This window comes from Bubalus bubalis, chromosome 3 (genome assembly GCF_019923935.1).
Source record: "Bubalus bubalis isolate 160015118507 breed Murrah chromosome 3, NDDB_SH_1, whole genome shotgun sequence".
Taxonomy (NCBI): domain Eukaryota; kingdom Metazoa; phylum Chordata; class Mammalia; order Artiodactyla; family Bovidae; genus Bubalus; species Bubalus bubalis.
In genome coordinates, this window is record NC_059159.1 from 19,065,174 (window position 1) to 19,081,224 (window position 16,051).

At 49.1% G+C, this 16,051-nt stretch overlaps 1 protein-coding gene across 2 annotated transcripts; it reads right to left on the reverse strand.

The window, feature by feature from the left end:
* Positions 1 to 1,786: 1,786 nt before the first annotated feature.
* On the reverse strand, positions 1,787 to 13,319 carry ASB16 (ankyrin repeat and SOCS box containing 16). Of its 2 annotated transcripts, none has more exons than XM_006060566.4 (5): positions 12,752 to 13,319; positions 10,421 to 10,688; positions 7,882 to 8,374; positions 7,444 to 7,557; positions 1,787 to 4,770 (listed from the first exon to the last, which is right to left on the reverse strand). In XM_006060566.4, the coding sequence occupies exons 1-5, from the start codon at positions 13,050 to 13,052 to the stop codon at positions 4,753 to 4,755; spliced, it is 1,194 nt and encodes a 397-aa protein (XP_006060628.3). In that variant the 5' UTR covers positions 13,053 to 13,319; the 3' UTR covers positions 1,787 to 4,752. The 2 variants fall into 2 exon arrangements, with proteins under 2 accessions (XP_006060628.3, XP_006060627.3); XM_006060565.4 differs by lacking the exon at positions 1,787 to 4,770 and adding an exon at positions 5,415 to 6,947 and having other exon boundaries at positions 12,752 to 13,312.
* Positions 13,320 to 16,051: the final 2,732 nt, after the last annotated feature.

Consider the following 16,051-nt stretch of genomic DNA (forward strand, 5'->3'; position numbering starts at 1 on the left):
ATTCTGAAGGAGATCAGCCCTGGGATTTCTTTGGAAGGAATGATGCTAAAGCTGAAACTCCAGTACTTTGGCCACCTCATGCGAAGAGTTGACTCATTGGAAAAGACCCTGATGCTGGGAGGGATTGGGGGCAGGAGGAGAAGGGGACAACAGAGGATGAGATGGCTGGATGGCATCACTGACTCGATGGAGGTGAGTCTGAGTGAACTCCGGGAGTTGGTGATGGACAGGGAGGCCTGGCGTGCTGCGATTCATGGGGTTGCAAAGAGTCGGACACGACTGAGTGACTGAACTGAACTGAACTGAGCGACTTTCAAGACAGAAAACGATATATATATTATATGATGTTATTGTCAATATTTGGTTTCCTATTCTTTAGCTATTACCATAAATAGCATCTGGAGTATAATTTCATCCTATGAAAGAAAAAATATTTGTGCAGCTATATATCCAGAGAAAAAAATTGCATTAGAATATGACTTTGTTTCTATGTGGCCTTCGCAGGTGGCACTAGTGGTAAAGAACCCATCTGCCAATGCAGGAGACATGAGAGACATGGGTTTGATCCCTGGGTCGGGAAGATCTCCTGAAGAAGGTCATGGCAACCCACTTCAGTATTCATGCCTGGAGAATCCCATGGACAGAGGAGAACTGGTGGGCTACGGTGCACAGGGTCACAAAGAGTCAGACACGACTGAAGCGACTTATATATATTGTATTACCATAAAGCATTTCACAGACAGAAAAACAAATATCATATGATATTGCTTATATGTGGAATCTAAAGAAATGGTACAAATGAACTTATTTCCAAAACAGAAGTTCAGTCACAGATGGAAAAAACAAACTTGTAGTTACCAGAAAGGGGAAGTGGAAGGGATAAATTGGCAGGTTGGGATTGACATATATGCACTACTATATATAAATAGATAATAAGAACTTATTGAATAGTACAGGGAACTCTATTCAATACTCTGTAATAACCTATATGGTATTAGAATCTAAAAAGGACTGGATATATGTTATGCATAACTGATTCACTTTTCTATACAGCAGAAACTAACACAACATTGTTAAATCAACTATATTCCAATAAAGTATTAATTTAAGAAAGCATTCCACACTTGTCAACGAATATTTTTAGAGCATCAGAGAATAGTTTAAATAGATATTCAGCAGTATTACCTTCCATGCTGCACTGTAACTTTTAAATTCATTGTCTCATTTGGACAGACATTCAGATTGTTTTCAGTACTTTGCTGCTTTTTGTTTTGTTTCTTTGGCCATGCTGCATAGCATGTCGGATCTTAGCTCAGGGATAGAACCCACAGTCCTAGCGTTGGAAAAGCAGTGTCTCAACCACTGGACCGCCAGGGAAGTTTACTACTTTGTTGTTGTTGTTTTATTTTTGTTTGGGCTGGGTCTTTTTTGTTGTGCAGGCTTTTCTTTAGTTGGGGTAAGCAGGGGCTATTCTTTGCAGTGCTCGGGCTTCTCATCGCAGTCACTTTTCTTGTGGGGCACTGGCTCTAGGGCACGTGGGCTTCAGTAGTTGCAGCAGGCAAGAATACTGGAGTGGGTAGCCATTCCCTTCTTGAGAGGATCTTCCCAAACCAGGGATCCAACCCCGGTTTCCTGCATTGCAGGTCGATCCTTTACCATCTGAGCCATCAGGAAAGCCCACTACTTTGTTTTTAAACTGCACTTTGATAAACATCTTTGATGACAGTTATTTGTACACACCCATAATTTTTTTTTTCCCCTAGGATAAATTCCTGGAAAGAGAATTGCTGGGTCAAAGGATGTTCACATTTTTAAGATTTTTGCTCTATGGTGCTGCGTTGTTCTCTAGAAGGTTGTACCTATTTTCATGCCTATCAACAGTGTGCTGCTGCTGCTGCTAAGTCGCTTCAGCTGTGTCAGGAGAGCCCTAATAATCTTCTTGTCCCCCCAAACAGTGTAGAGGCTAGAGAGGAACAGGGAATAGATGGGGGAAGTTTAGAGAAATAGGAGAATCCTAAAGATGTGTATAAGCCACGAGGAAAGAACAGAGGAGAAGGGGAGAAGTGAAGATAAATGCAATCTGAGAAGGGAATCAATGACTGAGCAGTGGCCTCTGAAGCCAGGAAGGGCTGAGCCAGCAACTAGGGCTTGCCCTGCAGAGGATGTGGGAAATCTGTCTTGCCTACAGCCCCGGATACCTGATCCATTTATTCAGGATTAGGGATATGCACCCTGTGTTATATAGCATTCCCCACATTCCCCACGCTACATGTCATTTTTCATTTTTCTGTCTTACCAAATTCTGTGAGGGCAGGAACTAAGTTTTGTTTTTATTCCAGTATTCCCAAAGTCTATCCAGTGCCTGCATGCAGCAAATACTTGATAAAAATTTATTAAACGAATGATAGATGCAATTCAGAGAAGATGGGGGAAGAGCTAGGGATGCATTTTGTGAATGTGTACAGCAAAGGACAGGATGCAGTTAAGGGTGTTCTGAGTCCTGCTATGCTAAGTCACTCTGACTCTTTGCAACCCTATGAATGGTAGCCCGCAGACTCCTCTGTGCATGGGATTCTCCAGGCAAGAATATGGAATAGGTTGCCATGGCCTCCTCCAGGGGATCTTCCTGACCCAGGGATCAAACCCGCATCTTGCATCTTCTGCATTGGGAGACGGGTTCTTTACCACTAGGGCCACCTTTTGAAAGAGGGACTTTTGGGATTAGGGCTTTTCAAGATTTATTATACATATATGTATATACACATACATATATATAATTTGGCTGTGGTGGAGCTTCGTTGCTGCATGCAGGCTTTCTCTATTTGCAGTGAGCGGGGACTACTCTTCATTACCGTATGTGGGCTTGTTATTATGGTCGCTTCTCTTGTTTCAGAGCACAGGCTCTAGTGTGCAGCTCGTGGGGTTTAGAGCCCAGATTCAGTGATTGTGGTGCCTGGGTTTAGTTGTTCTGTGGCATGTGGGATCTTCCTACAGCAGGGACCGAACCTATATACCCTGCATTGGCAGACAGATTCTTAAATCACTGTACCACCAGGAAAGCCCTGGGGTTAGGTTTTTGACAGTGGAGGAATTATGAGGAGAAAAGAAAGGAAAGAATGAAGACTTAGTTGGGACTACATCACTGTCTAAAGCTGGCCTCTTATATGTAATAATCATTTAAAATTAACATTTCAGTGGGTCTTAGATCCTTATCTGTTTATTTTCCCTAAAATATTGAACTTGGGTATTTTTATACCTTTATGTCAAATTATGATGGCTACGGAGTGATGAATGTATCTGTGAATCTTGGATGTTGCCTTAACTGAATACATTTATAGTAAATCCATTTTATAAAAAAATCAGAAAGTACTCCTTCCCTGACCACTAGATAAGTTGTTTCACGTTTGCCCCTTTGCTAGGCAGAGGGGTGTCTGCTCCTTTAATTTACATTCACTGGATCGCTGGTAAGCTAGCACATTTGTCATGTGTCATCAACCACCTTGTAAATTAACAATTTAGGCCTTTTGCCTTCTCTTCCCTTCAATTTTTCTTTAAATTTCCCAAGAATCCATGGGTACACCCCTTTGTCAAAAATTCAAATGCAGACCATAAAAAGCCCCACTGGCACAGTTCCTCTCTCCTCAGAGGAAATTCTTGGGCATCTGCCTTTCAGGCCTTTTTCTATTCAGCTCCAATCATGAGGTTTGGTTTTGCTTGCTGTACATGTTATATTTCAACCTTGGTAATAGTCTTGGTAATCTTTCCCAAGGCAGTACATGTGCTCGTCACTTGGACTCTATGCCCAGATCTCTCCTGCTGCGGGTATACCCTTTGTAAGGACTGAATTATATTCCACAGTGTGGATTTGTTTACCATTTCCCACATGTCGAGTTGTTGCAAGCAAGGCTGGGATGAATACTGCCATGTGTACCAGCCTTTGGTGTAACTGGGGAGCAATTGAAGGGCATTGCTTAATTGCCCATCAAAGAGGCAGTTTCCTTTCTGACCCCCTAGGATGAGCAAGAACTTGTGTCTCCAAATCATCACAGGTACTGCGTATTAGTCTTTAAAATGTACCCCCCGCAGGAATTCCCTCGTGGTCCAGTGGTTAGGACTCGGTGCTTTCACCACAGTGGCCCGATTCAATCCCTGGTCAGGGAACTAAGATCCTGCAAACTGTGTTGGCACAGCCAGAAAAAACAGTCCCTCAATCTAGTAAGAGAATTATATCTTATTGTTGTTTTAATTTGCATTTCCTTAATTACTGGTGAGGCTGAGCATGACCATTCATTACTTTGACAGATATTTGTGCGTCCACTCTCTGCAAGACACTGTACAAGCACCAAGTCAGCAATGGTAAATAAAAGAGATGTCATTCCTGCCCTTAGAAATCAAGAAAATGAAATCTTTTAGTGGCAGATACTTTTGTCAACATTTTGCCTTTTACTTGTGTTTATGATTCAGTGCTTTTATAACCAAATTTAAATTTTTTTCTGTATCCAGATAAGTCTGTATCCAGATGAGTCTTTTTTCTTCTATGCTTTTACATAGAAACATCTCATCCCAAAATCAGATACATAATCACATGCGTCTTTGGGACTTTTTAAATTGGGTATCTTGTCATTGTAACAACAACAGAAAAAGCCACGCTTACTGCGGTCTGCCTGCTCTAAAGGGGGAGACAGCTGAGTATCCTCCCCTGAGAGTGAGGCTCCTGGCTTGGCCCCAGGACTAGAGGGTACTTCTCTATCTTCACTTGGCCTTTTGGATCTGTGAAATTAAAGCAAAAATTTCATCCAGAAAGGAGAGGTTGCTACTCTGTATAAAGAGGTCAAAGACTATCTTCTAGTTATTGAAAGGAAATACCTACAGATGCAACTCTCTGCAGAGGAGGGGAGGATGGGCAGCAGCTGCAAGAGGCTGACCCAGGACTCCTGATCCATCTCTCTCTATCATGTGACTCCACATGGCAGTGAGAGTAGAGAGCCCAGAGTCCCTCACTTCAGCAAAGGGACAGGAGAACAGGCTGCTGACAGCCACCTCCTCCAGTGGGTACTGCAAGTTCAGGGTCTGGAAAGGTTCCTGTTGTTGTACTTAAACACACACACACACACACACACACACACACACACAATTTTAAAATTAAGTAATTAATTCCTTTTGGTTGTGCTGGGTCTTCGTTGCTGCACACTGGCTTTTTCTAGTTGCGGCAAGCAGAGGCTACTCTCTAGCTGCAGTGTGTGGGCTTCTCATTGAGGTGGCTTCTAGTGTTGCAGAGCATGGGCTCTTGGTGCGTGGGCTCAGTAGTTGTGGCACATGGGCTTAGTTGTCCCTAGGCACATGGGATCTTCCCTGACCAGGGATCAAACCCTTGTTCCCTGCATTGGCTGGTGGATTCTTAACCATTGGACCACCAGGGAAGTCCTCCTGTGTTGTTCTTACACCCTTTTTCCTATCACAAGAGTAACAACTGATCTGTGCAGAAAACTTGGGGATACAGAAGAGTACAAAGGATGGGGAATAAACACGGAGCGATAGGTATCTCAGGCATATTTCAACCTAACAACAGCCATGCTTTGGTCTGTGCACAAATCATTTGTTTGCATTCATAAAAACTGGCTTAGCTTAAAAAGCTTCCTCTTAAGGATGAATAGTGGTAATTTTGCCTCTGGGACCAGAGCAGGAAGTGAGAGAGAGTAGGGGAAAGCTGATGGCTGGTTCTCCTGTCACAGATCCTCAAAGACCACAAGACTATAGTTTAAGACACTGTGCATCACTGGGGGGTGGGGAACACAACCATAAATGGGTCATGGACATCATGCATTTCTTTCTCCCTCAACAGCCATTTCCTGAAAGGCCTGTTTAAGGAATATAGTCCAGTCTCAGTGTCATTGGGGCAGATATAGGTTCCTAAATAAATAAGTACAATACCAAGGAAGGCTACCTACTGGAGTCGAAATAGGCTCTGCAGAGAGAGGGCTATTGGGCTGAGTCTTGAGGATCATATCAGCTTCAACCAAGGCAAAAAAAGATGTGGGAAAGGTAGACCAAGCAGAGGGAACAGCACAAGTAGGTGCGTGGAAGCTAAGGGGAGACGCTCATATCTGGCAATCCAGTAACTCATTTGCTAAGGCTGGGTTACAGGGGCCTTAGAAGGGGAAAGCAAGATCAGGAGGCCAGAGAGCTTGGCGGAGGCAGGGACTAAATACTTATTCTGCCTTGTTGAGTTTTGATATTAGCCTGAAGGTAGTGTAGAGCCACTGAAGGTCATGATCGGAGCTCTGATTCCCAAAGGTCATTCCAGCATCCTTGCAGGGCATGGGGATTTCAAGACCAGTCAGTGAGGTCCTCCCTCAAGGTGACAAAGGTAGATCGGGCATTGGCAGTACAGCTAGAGGCAGAGTCTGTCCCTCTTTAGGAGGCTGAATGGGTACATGAGGAGCAGGGGAGAGGGGATGACAAGATTACTTCCTCGTGGCTTGGGGTCTGCCTGGATGGAGGGGCCATCATCCACTTAGGCAAAGGAGGAGGATGCGGGCAAAGGTTGAATCTGCAGACCTTCCCATTAGAGAGAGGAGCTGAAGTTCAGGTCGGGCTTGAGGTCAGCAGGTGGCTCAAGAAGCCAATAAATGGATGAGCTGGCCCCGAAGGACATGTGGACGAGAGTGTGGACAAGAAGGTCAGAGACAAGTCCTCCAGGGTTGGGAGGGATGACTGATGGAGGGGGAAGGACAAGCTCTGGGAGTGGCTGGGCATGGGGCTCACTGGATACGCCCCTCCACACGCAGCAACAAGTAGTCCTTGAGGAGCGGGGGCAGTGGGAGGCAGGAGGCAGCCTCTCGGCAACGGCTACCCAGCTGAGCACGCACAGCCAGCCGGGCCAGGTGCTGCAGCCGTCTTGGCTGGTTCACCATGCTCAGGACCGAGCTATAGAAGGCTTCGTGCTCCTAGGCCAGGAGTGGAACAGGGTCAGATGGCCCAACACCCTTCCCTCTGGGGACAACCTAGTGGTGGGGCCCTGAGATTCTACAATATGGATCCACCTGGGCATGTAGCGTATCTCACAGGACTCAGATTCAGAACCAAAGGCCCTGCAGGGGTCACGGGAGCTGAGACCACACTGCAGGGCAGGGTCTCAGCCATGTCTACACCCACCTCCCCCCACTCCAACAGTGCTGTCTACTGAGTCAGAGATGCCTGATAAATGTCTATACTGATGCAGGTAAGAGAGAGGCTAGAGAGGTGTGTGTAATTAAAGGTTGTTCTAAGCTGCCAGGGGGCAGGGTACCCAGAGGTTTCACTCTGCCCATCCTCCTCCAGCCCAGGGTTCCCCTTGCTCCTGCTTCCAGGAAGCCCATCCTGGGGGTATAGGCCTAGGGTTCACCCTTCCTCTCTACCTCCCTCAGAGCCCAGGAAGGAGCTGTGCTGGTGGGGTGGACATACCTGCCACAACTCAGGAAGCACGGCCTCCACCCAGGTATCACAGGATGGGACACAAGGGTAGGCATTAAGCAGGACTTCTAGGGCCCGAGGGAAGTTGGCACAGTGTCTCAGCATCTAGAAACCAGAAGAGATTCTTAAGGGCACCATGCTTCTACCAACCAGCCTGGGCCACTATAGTTATATCCAAATTTGAGATGCCAAGATCTGAGTCCCTCCTAATCCTTCTCTAGCCTCAGTTTATCCCACATTTTAAGTGTGTTCCAATCTCCTTGGGGGCTTTTTTCTCTGTTGGACATTCTCCTCCATAACTCTCGCTGGTCCTTCCCAAGATGGGGACCGACCTCTGGCATAGACGATGGGCTCTATCTTTTGGCTTCTCTTCCCCGGTGGCTGGGCAATTCCAGTTCCAGGCACCCCTGCCCACCAGGAGCCTCTCACCTCTGGGCGTACAGGCTGGGCCCCATAGTCCAGCAGCGCGGCAAAGAGGACCTCGGGCTCCCAGTTGGGGGCGTCCTGGACAGCCTGCAGTGCGCAGTCCATGGGCGTGTGGCCCGCTCCGTTGGGGACCGCAGCACAGGCCCCGTGGCGCAGCAGCAGCTCGGCCAGGCCCCCGCAGCCGTTGGCACAGGCGTTGTGCAGCGGCGTGTGGCGCTTGCGTCCGGCCGCCCGGGCATCGGCCCCAGCCTCCAGAAGCCGGCGCGCGGCGGCCTGGTGGCGACGGCTGCTGCTTGGCCCCTCGGCCCCAGCGCACGCCGCGTTCAGGGCCGTCTCACCCTGGCTGGTGCGCAGGTTCACATCGGCGCCGTGCTCCAGGTAGAGAGCCACATGCTTCTCCAGGCCGCGTGCCGCGGCCACGTGCAGGGGCGTCACCTCACTGTCTCGCGCGGCCAAGTTCACAGTCGCTCCGGCCTCCAGCAGCAGCTTGGCGCACCTGGGGACAGGGTACAAGGCCCCCGAGGCAAATCCTGTCATCCGTGACCCCTTCTTCCCACCCCTCTTGGCTCAGGTGAGCCTGGTGACCACCGCCAGACTCATGGAGGCCCCGTGACTAGACAGAAGAGGAGGAAGGCCCATCCAAGCCACCTGGAACATTTCGGTTTTCAGCCCAGAAAGGTTGTGGTGCAGCTCAGGACACACAGCAAGTTAGTGACTGCAGGGTAATTAATACTCACTGCCTGAGACTGTGCCTCCCAGAATCTAACCTGACTCCCCCATCAGATTGGGACCCCAAGGCCTGGCTCTGAATCATTTATGAGTGGTCTCTCCTAATATTTTGATAGCCACTTTTCAAAAAAAGTCTTGAAAACCCACTAATCTGTACACTATGAAGCATAGAAAATTGAGTGTAACCCTTCCCCCCCACCACAAAAGAAAATAGAAATAGAAGTCCTAATTAGTTAAAGTAAAAAAAAAAAATCCAAAGTCCTAATTAGTATTTTCTTCCTGCCTCCAAACATGAAGGGCTTCCCAAATATAAAGACCACCCTTCTTGGCCAACCACACCCACTCCAGCAAAGGAAAGGCACTTGGGTGTCCCCCTTACTCCACTCCCTCTAGAGAAAACAACCAAACCCAAACCAGATTTTAGGGAGCATGGTCTATAGGGAGCACAGCTTTAGGGAACACTGGTTCAGTCTTCTAGTTCCTGGAAAAATTATAGGTCAACTGTTGAGGCAAATATGCATCGTTAAACCACCACGGGGTAAACCAAACATTCTTGCAAACTAAATTAATGATGACACTAAACTAACAGTAATTTAAAAAGCCAGAACAGTAGCCACTGGAAACTCAGGAGCAGATCCATCAGACTCCAGTGAAACCCTGATGACCAAGGGTCATTCCCCAAAACAGAGTTCCAGCTCCCTTCAGTGCATGCTCAGGGACCAAGAGTTGAGCAGCATCTAGCCAGCCACAAACTACATAAATTAATTTCCTTGGTAAATTCTAATCATAGACTAATTTTTGTTTCTATTGTATGCACTAAATTTAAATAACTCCAAGAAGCTCGCTCAGTCAGGTTCCATTCTCATTTCACTTAAAAGGATTAAGTCTGGACTTCCCTGGTGGTCCGGTGGTTGGAATTTACCTGCCAATGCAGGGGACATGGGTTTGATTCCTGTTCCAGGAAGATTCCACATGCCACGGAGCAACTAAGCCTGTGTGCCACAACTACTGAGCCCACGTGCCACAGCTACTGAAGCCTGCACGCCTAGAGCCTGTGCTCTTCAACAAGAGAAGCCACCCCAATGAGAAGCCCAAGTGCTGCAACTAGAGAGTAGCCCCTACTCACCACAACTAGAGAAAGCTGTTAGGCAGCAAGGGAGACCCAGTGCAGCCAGAAATAAATAAAATAAAAAATTGGGGGAAAAAAGGATCAAGTCTGCTAGAAAGTACATCACGTGCCCATAAAAACTCAAGAAAGGACTGGAAATTTTGGATCATTTCTGGGTCCATCACTGATCTAGATCTACGTGGGGAGAGGGCCCCAGCAATGAGGCTGTGGAATGTCTTCCAGGAGCCCTTGACTCCTTACCCTCGCCAGCTCTATCTCTGGGCCTGACTTGTAAAAGTGCAAATACCATCATGTAGAGGGTCCAAGAACCTGTTGACCTTAAAAAGGTGGGAAGAGGAGGTGTGCCTCATATTAAGATGGGAAAACACTGGGTCAGATCTTTCTTGATGCCTACCTCTAAACAACTAGGAATGTGGCTGCAAAGGGTTCCCAGGCAATAGGAAACTGCAGTTGAAGAGAGTTTTCCCCCAAAACAACAAGGCTTCTGCTTCCTGGGCTTAGCTATGTGACTTTGGAGAGGTCACTAAACCTTTCTGAGTCTCAGTTTTATCCTCATAGAATGTGACCTGTCTCCCAAGCTGCTACAAGGAGATGTTTTCTGTTATGTGAGCTGGAGACACACACACACATGCACACATGCACACACTCCGCCTCCCAAAACCATCTCAACCCCTGGACACCTACTGTAAGGACTCGGGGACTGTGCAGAGGTGCAAGGGGGTTGTGCCTTCCTCGGACAACACGTTGACCTTGGCGCCGAAGGTCACCAGCAACTGCACACAGTCGAACTGGGCCCGGGCACAGGCCTCGTGCAAGGCTGCCCGGCCCCCAACCCGAGCATCCAGCTCAGCTCCCTGCCGGATCAGGTAGCGGGCGCAGTTGGTGTAGCCTCGGGCAGCAACAATGGTGAGAGGTGCAGTGTGCTTGGCCTTGGGGGTCAGCACCCAGAACCCTGGAGAGAGCAGGCAGTTTTAGCGGGGTGTGTATGAGGCCAGGGGGCAGGGCATGCTGTCGTGTACAACTCTGCATGTTGGGCTGAGCACAAACCTGTGCCTATCTGTACCTGTGGAGAGGGGCTCCCTCAAGCCCCCAGTTAAGAGTGTAACCTGGAACAGCCTTTTAGAACAGTTTGTCAGTCTGTGAAAAACGTATGTGTCATAGAAAGAAACATTTAATTGCTCTTTTTTTTGGCCCTACTGAGCAGCTTGTGGGATCTTAGTTCCCTGACCAGGGATTGAACCTGGGCCCTGGCAGTAAGAGTGCTGAGTCCTAACCACTAGACTGCCAGCAAATTCCCTTAATTGCTCTTTAAAACTACAAGGGCAGCTAAGGAGGTGAATCCTATTGAGGAAACTTCTGGGTCTTTGAGCTGCTGGTGGAGTCCTTGGCTCTTTTTGTTAACTTAGGCGCTCTAATATTTGGGAGGGGAAGGAGTTATGCACAGGAGGGCCTGGAACTGACTTGGGGAGTAGCCAGAGGAAAGCTGAAGAAGTCCTAGGATATTCCTGGGGTGGGGAGGGTGGGGTGAAAGTGTGGGGAAGGGTGGAGGGCGAGGGATAAGAGGTGGGAGTGGGGAAAGGAAGGGCAGGAGGAGGGGTTGATCATAGGACTGGTGTTGGATCCAAATTGTAGAAATAGCCAAGGTCTTGTTTGAAGGACATAGATGCCTAATGTCAGACTGTCAGTTGTTTGCATTGTAGGGAAGCGAATCCCTGGGTTTCCTAAATCTTGGGTAAAACATGCTTTGTTTTTTATTAAGATTGAAATTAAGGCCAAATTCCATTTGGGAGATGGGGGACATGCTGCAGAATGAGACCGAGATGCCCTGGGTGGGGTCACATCTCTAGCAGCTAAAGGACCTTGGAGCCAGTGGTGACTAACAGCATAAATTCTTCAAGGATTTTGAACCCCCAAATCCATAGGTGAGGGTTGAGGCAATTTCCTGTTAATCAGTTTTTCTTTTTTGTGTGTGTTGGTTTTTTTTTCCTCTTTTTTTGTCTGGTCTTTTTTTGGTCTTTTCTCCTTGTCAGTCTTAAGAATGGAGTGATCTTTTTTTTTAATTAGTTTTTATTGGCAGATAGTTAGATCCTAAGGATACAAAGATGTTGGTCATATTGTTATTTAAAGTAGATTTTTTTAAAAAGGAATCTAATCTAACCAATCTATTGGGTTTCCCTGGGTGGCTCAGATGGTAAAGAATCTGCCTGCAATGCAGAAGACCCATGTTTGATCCTTGGGTTGGGAAGATCCCCTGGAGAAGGAAATGGCAACCCACTCCAGTATTCTTGCCTGGAAAATCCCATGCACAGAAGAGCCTGGTGGGGTCTCAAAGACTCAGACATGACTGAGAGACTAACACTGTATAAATCATGGGCCAACCATACAATAGAATTTATGCATCTATTTAAAATATTATACGGACTTAATGGTTATTGCCACAGAAACATGTTACATGAAAAAAATCAGGCTATAAATAGCATCTGGTGTATAATTTCATTCTATGAGAGAAAAAATATTTGTGTGCATATATATCCAGAGGAAAAAATTGCATTAGAATGTAACTGTATTTTTTTGTGGGCTTCCCAGGTGGTGCTAGTGGTAAAGAACCCTCCTGCCAATACAAGAGACTCAAGAGACACGGGTTCGATCCCTGGGTCTTGAAGATCCCCTGGAGAAGGAAATAGCAACCCACTCCAGTATTCTTGCCTGGAGAATCCCATGGATAGAGGAGCCTGGCGGGTTACAGTCCATAGAGTTGCAAAGAGTCGGACTTGGCACACATACATGTATTTCTATGTAATTCCAACAACATGTTAATATAACTTTAATTCTGAAAAGACATACAAACCACTAAGCATGCCTCAGCTCTGTTTAGGAGGGATCTAAAATGGGCAGTGGGAGGGGATGGTCTATTCTCTGGGCTGGAGAGGGGAGATTGGGCCCAGGCTCTCTCCCATCCCCACCCCTACCTTCCTGCCTACCCCTCCACTTCTGCCCCCACCAGGTGCTCCTTACCCTGTTCAGCTGACCAGGCCAGCTGGTTGCTCACAGTCTCCACAATCATGTTGGCAGCGTCTTCATCTTGGAACAGGGCTTGGATCTGCTGTAGCTCACCGGAGAACAGGGCATTGTGCACAGCTGGGTCCCGGCAGGAGCGGCGTGGCCTAGTGAGCCGGGCCTGGGAACTTGGGGGGCATCTTTGGCTCCGGCACTGCTGGGCTGCTGCCCGCCGCCGGTCCTCCCATTCCAGCCACTCCCGCTGCAGGCGGAGAGAGCGCAGGGTGGAGGAGGTGAAGGGGAAGGTCTCCTCCGCCATGGCAGGGGGGCCCAGGGCGGGGGATCCAGGAGTCTGGGCCGCAGCAGCTGGGCAGGGCTGGTTCCCTCGCCTGACTGCCACCCTTGCTCTGAGGAGCCACCCTGCCCCCTCACCCGTGACCCAGAGAAAGGAGCAGCTGAGGCTATAAATAGGCCCTTCACTGCTCTGATAAACAGGGTTTGCCCAGAGTCATGATCTTGGTGCAGAGAAGGTGTTGGGCCAGTCCCCAGCCCCGGGTTGGGATGGCCCCTGTGGATACCCTCTGACTGGGGAGCCGGCCCCCAGCTGAACCCCAGATCTGCATTTTCCCACTTTCTGGACTATCTTGAGTCGGCCAGGTCCGAGGCGAATGAATCAATCAGGGAAATGGACTGAACAGGGCTCTCTGATGTTGGCTGGAGACCAGACCCCAGCCCAGGAAATACTGGCAGGTCACACTGGAGTTCCAACAGCTCTGCTCAGCATCTGCATTAACAACACTAACTCCGTACATATGGGCCCAGAGCTTTAGAATACTCAGATTGTTTTTATATCCATCTTTACTCAGATCACCATACAGATTTCTTGGCTCTCCCCGGGTAAACAGCAACCTTGGTTTTGACAATAAATTATATGATCAAGCTGATTATCACAGTTTGAACACCTCTGAGATGGGTGGTCTTATGTCTGTTTCATGGATGAGGCACTTAAGGCTTAGCAAAGTGAAACCACTTGCTCAAGGTCACAGCTTGTGAGGGGGAGCCAGGCTGGGATCCTGTGTGTCTGACTCCAGAGATGGAGTGATTCAGTAATAGCGCCTCTCCCCACCTTCCAAGCAGGACAGCATGGTCCCTAACGCTGCCTTCAGTGAATCTTGGTTAGGGTTTTCTTATTTGATTTCCCTAGCTCCTAAAAGGGCTCACATGCCTGCCTGAGGAGGACCAAGGGCTTGACTTCACAACTCTGGGGACCATGGAGACCTTCAAGCTGCAAAACCATTCACCCAAAGTGCTCTGCTTTCAGGAGCCTCTAGGGGGAGGAATGAGGCCGTGAAACAGCACTAGCTGCTGTGAGTTCCCAGCAGTGAAGGGGAGGGCGGGAGGGAGGCTGGCCAATCCTGGCCCCAGAAACTCTCCTCAGTTCCTGGGTGGAGGCGGGTGGCCTCTCGGCCCCTCAGGGTCGGCCTGTCCCCATCCTGCCCTGACTGCACGCCCTGGCTGTCCCTGTCCACACACACACACACACACACGTGCGTGCGCGTGCACTCTCCACCTCATTCTCACATTTTCAGTTAGCATCTCAAGACACATACATACACACACACACACACGCTCCACCTCATTCTCACATTTTCAATTACCATCTCAAGACCTTTAACCCAGACCAGCCTAGCCTCCTACCTGGTGTCCCCTCTTCTGCTCCACTGCCCATAGGAAAGGATCTGTCTGAAATGGTTCATTTCCCAGCTGAAAAACGTTTGCTGACTTCTGCCCTCTCCCACTAACCCCGTGCCCTGGTTTGGCTCTGTGTCAGGCATCATTCCCCTCACATTTCCTCGCCCTTCCCTGCTGTTCCCTCCGCTTGGAAGTCCCTTCTGACTCATCCCTCAAAGTCCACCTCAAAGGTCGCCTGCTCTGGGAGACACCTGCTCAGATCTCCCACCCCTGAGGCTCCAGCTGCCCCCCATCCATGCTCTGGAGGGCCTCGTGTGTGCCCATGTACTGTGGCTCCAGAGCAGGACCTGAGTGGGTTCAGTTGGGTTTCTGGTCCCCAGCAGGACATGGCACACAGTAGGTCTTGTCACAGGCTGGCCTCCTGCGTGCAGCACGTTGACTGAAGGCCCCCGTTCTCCACCAGAGCGGACACACATCTGCCTGCCCATGTGTGTGGCAGCAGCCTGGGCTGTTTCTGGCTCCGCCTTTACCCTGCTGTTTACCCACTCTGGCCCCAGCTTCGTGGTGGTATTCCAGGGTGGGGGATCCCAGAGAAGCAATGAGATCATGCCCAGCGAGGGCTTGGAGATCCTCAGAGAAAGGCGCCTCTATAAATGCAGGTGTGATTAACTGTGTTGGCACCCACCTGGTGTTTTAATTGCCCCGCCAACGGCCCGGCTGAGCACCCACATCTGGGTTCCCAGGGTTGGGAGCTGGCAAGGTGGGTGGGGCCATGAGGGACCTTCTCCAAGGTTCACAGTAGTCATTGTGAGCGGGGCCTGAGGCTGCCCTGACCTCCCCAGCCTCTCTGCAGCCTTCTTGCCACAGGCCTGAAGGTGCTGACTACAGCTCAGTCCCCAGAGACACCATATGTTCTGTGTCCTGTCCTTAGCCTTAACTTCCTGAGGGCAGAAAAACTATGCACAGCATTAACTTCCTGAGGCCTTTACTTCAACCCACACATGAACCCACAGGGAGCCCAGTTTTATTGGCAGAAACAGGGCCAGGTGACTGGATACCCAGCCTGTCTTCTGGGAGCTCAGAGCCTATGGGGTGACGGAGTACACAAGAAACCAGGTCATCTGTCAGGATGGTTAAGAGTGAAGAACAGAGCTCCAAGGGGCTGAGGGGCGATGGGTACACAGGCCGGGGGAACGGATGGTTTAGCTGCACGAAGACCACTGGAGTAGAAGGGCTCTGGCCCAGATCTAAGCTAGAGAGGCAGAGCTGGGGAGTTAGCAGCGGGGGAAAAGAAAGTACGTGGTGTGCTCAGGTGTTGTTCAGTCACCAAGTCGTGTCTGACTCTTCCTGAACCTATGGACTACAGCCCTCTAGGCTTCCTGGTCCCTCACCATTTCCCGGAGTCTGCCCAAATTCATGTCCATTGAATCGGTGAAGCCATCCAACCACCTCAGGTAGGTGTTCAAGCAGGAAGACTAATTGAGAGTGTGAAAGGGCAGAGCTGGTGAATTAGCTCCTGCCTGTTCCCGGGCTTGGGCCACAAAAGCCTTCTGGAAGAGTCCCACTGCCACCAGCCGCCAGGTGAACGTGGAGTTCCTAAGGCACTTGCTGCCTTCAGCTTTGAGG